This window comes from Austrofundulus limnaeus, unplaced genomic scaffold (assembly GCF_001266775.1).
Source record: "Austrofundulus limnaeus strain Quisiro unplaced genomic scaffold, Austrofundulus_limnaeus-1.0 Scaffold29, whole genome shotgun sequence".
NCBI classification, from domain to species: Eukaryota; Metazoa; Chordata; class Actinopteri; order Cyprinodontiformes; family Rivulidae; genus Austrofundulus; species Austrofundulus limnaeus.
In genome coordinates, this window is record NW_013952431.1 from 395,394 (window position 1) to 397,302 (window position 1,909).

General features: G+C 37.6%; 1 protein-coding gene across 1 annotated transcript; it reads right to left on the minus strand.

Annotated features, from left to right (window-relative positions):
- Window positions 1–18: 18 nt before the first annotated feature.
- On the minus strand, window positions 19–1,583 carry tmem160 (transmembrane protein 160). The gene is made up of 3 exons (XM_014005198.1): window positions 1,297–1,583; window positions 1,134–1,158; window positions 19–707 (listed from the first exon to the last, which is right to left on the minus strand). The coding sequence occupies exons 1-3, from the start codon at window positions 1,516–1,518 to the stop codon at window positions 598–600; spliced, it is 357 nt and encodes a 118-aa protein (XP_013860652.1). The 5' UTR covers window positions 1,519–1,583; the 3' UTR covers window positions 19–597.
- Between the last annotated feature and the right edge of the window lie 326 nt (window positions 1,584–1,909).

The window sequence follows — 1,909 nt, forward strand, 5'->3', positions numbered from 1 at the left end:
ATATATATTTTTTATCACTGTATTTTTTTAACCAAACTGACAAATTTCTCCACTAAAATTATTGCGCATGGTTTTCCCAAAATTTTCTTATTTTGATTTGTTTTACCACAGAACAGTTTATTTTATCCGCGGTTCATTTTAAATGAGCTCTGATCAAAAGAGGACAACGTATGGATCGTGTTCACAAGGATTTTTCTTTGCACGATAGAGCTTTGATCAGCATTTCTGATTGGCACGATGAACTGTGTTTACAGGTGATTTGTGGGAGAARTCATGTCATGTTTGTTCCAGTGTGAAGAAAATTTAATTTGAGATTTGCAAATCATTGCATTTTTTAATTCTGATTTTACACAAAGATGAACTTTTTCAAAATTATGGTTGAAGTTAATTTAGTTGCCATTTTTGTAAAATAAATTGTTGTGAAATGTTAAYTTACATTCTGCAATTAATTTATCTGAACAAGTTTTTACACCACCCTGGTTCTAATTAATGTTTCATGAAGAGGTCCAGCCTRGTTTGGAAATAAAACTGTCTACTTGAATCACATTCATGTTACCGCATCAGGATGACAGTCCTAAAGCTTAAGTGAGCTGAATTTCAGCTGAAGCTCGTACCATACGCCGCTTCTCTGCCCACTTCGCTCTGAACAAAAGCGATGACTCCAATCCCAGTGGCCAGCAAACCATTCCTGAACCAGGAGAGAAAACCTGCACCAGAGAAACAGACAGACATGAAAGCCAGACTAAAAAATATACTGGGTCTTAGAACATGAAATGGTATAAAATGAGCTGTAAATATGACCTGCTGGAAGTCTTTATAAAGAGCTGACTAAAGTAGTCGTTTCAGCTTAATGTTGTAGTTTWTCGTGCCAATACACAGCATTAAACTAATTGTTTAACAGTTAAACTAAGACAAGTATTAACATTTTACATTACAAACACGTCTCAAACCCAAACAAAGAGTATTTCCTTATTATAAACTCTAATTTATAATGTTATTAAAACAGTCTTAATCTGCACAATTTCGTTAAGTTTACTCGCCACTTAAATATATTACTTCCTATGTGTATTTTTAAAGTTGTTACAAATTGGACTTGAGTTTTAAGACTRGCATTTACACAAAAACAAACGTACCTGTTTCATGTGACTTCCTCAGTATCTGCAAACACCAGAGAAAATCCCATTCATACACTGRGTCACTTGCATTTGAGTTTCATATTCTTTAGAACAGAATCAGAAAGAAAAAGCAACAATTGTAAAAAAAGATAAAATAAAGAAACACACAGGCGGAACCTACCAAAGCGTCCGCCTTGTCCAGGTCAGTAAGCTGCTGCTGCTGCTCCAGAGCCCGGCTCTTCGCCAACGGCCCCGGCTTCTCTCCGAGCCGAGCCGAGGAGTGCAGCTTCTTAACAGGGAAGGCTCCGGCGCGGGCAGGCCTGCCGAGCGGCACCTCCAGGCGGCTGAAGAGATTGACGGTCCGCGGCAGTTGCCTTCGCATGAGCAGGCTCAGAAAGGCCATCACATCACTGGAGCCCGCTGGCTAACAAGTTGAAAGCAAAAGCACAACAAGGTATGCGCGTGCGCATGACCTCTGACCCAATAAACCCGGAAGTATCCGTGAAAAAGTTGAGTAAATTGGCCACAGCGCCGCTCAGCGGCAAACATGGAATAAACTCTACATAAATAATCCGGTTAAAACTTCACAAAACTTTTTTCATCTTGTTTCTTTTAAAATATTCTTTAAAACTGGTATTAAAATGGCCTTACAGGTTCTCTGAAATTACTCCTTTGAAAAAGAACGAAATGCGACAGACATTTTCCCTAAGATGTAAAAGTTCTGTGATTAGTTTTATTAATGGCTTAAAATAAATAGCACATATAAACAAATATATATATATATATATATATAT

Bases quoted from the DNA above. Each gene is read 5' to 3' on its own strand.
- tmem160 (XM_014005198.1), bottom strand. From the start codon at position 1,518: ATGGCCTTTCTGAGCCTGCTCATGCGAAGGCAACTGCCGCGGACCGTC. The intron at 1,159-1,296 runs GTAGGTTCCGCC...TGGTGTTTGCAG, and splicing joins TGGACAAGGCGGACGCTTTG to ATACTGAGGAAGTCACATGA. The intron at 708-1,133 runs GTACGTTTGTTT...TCTCTGGTGCAG, and splicing joins GAGGAAGTCACATGAAACAG to GTTTTCTCTCCTGGTTCAGG.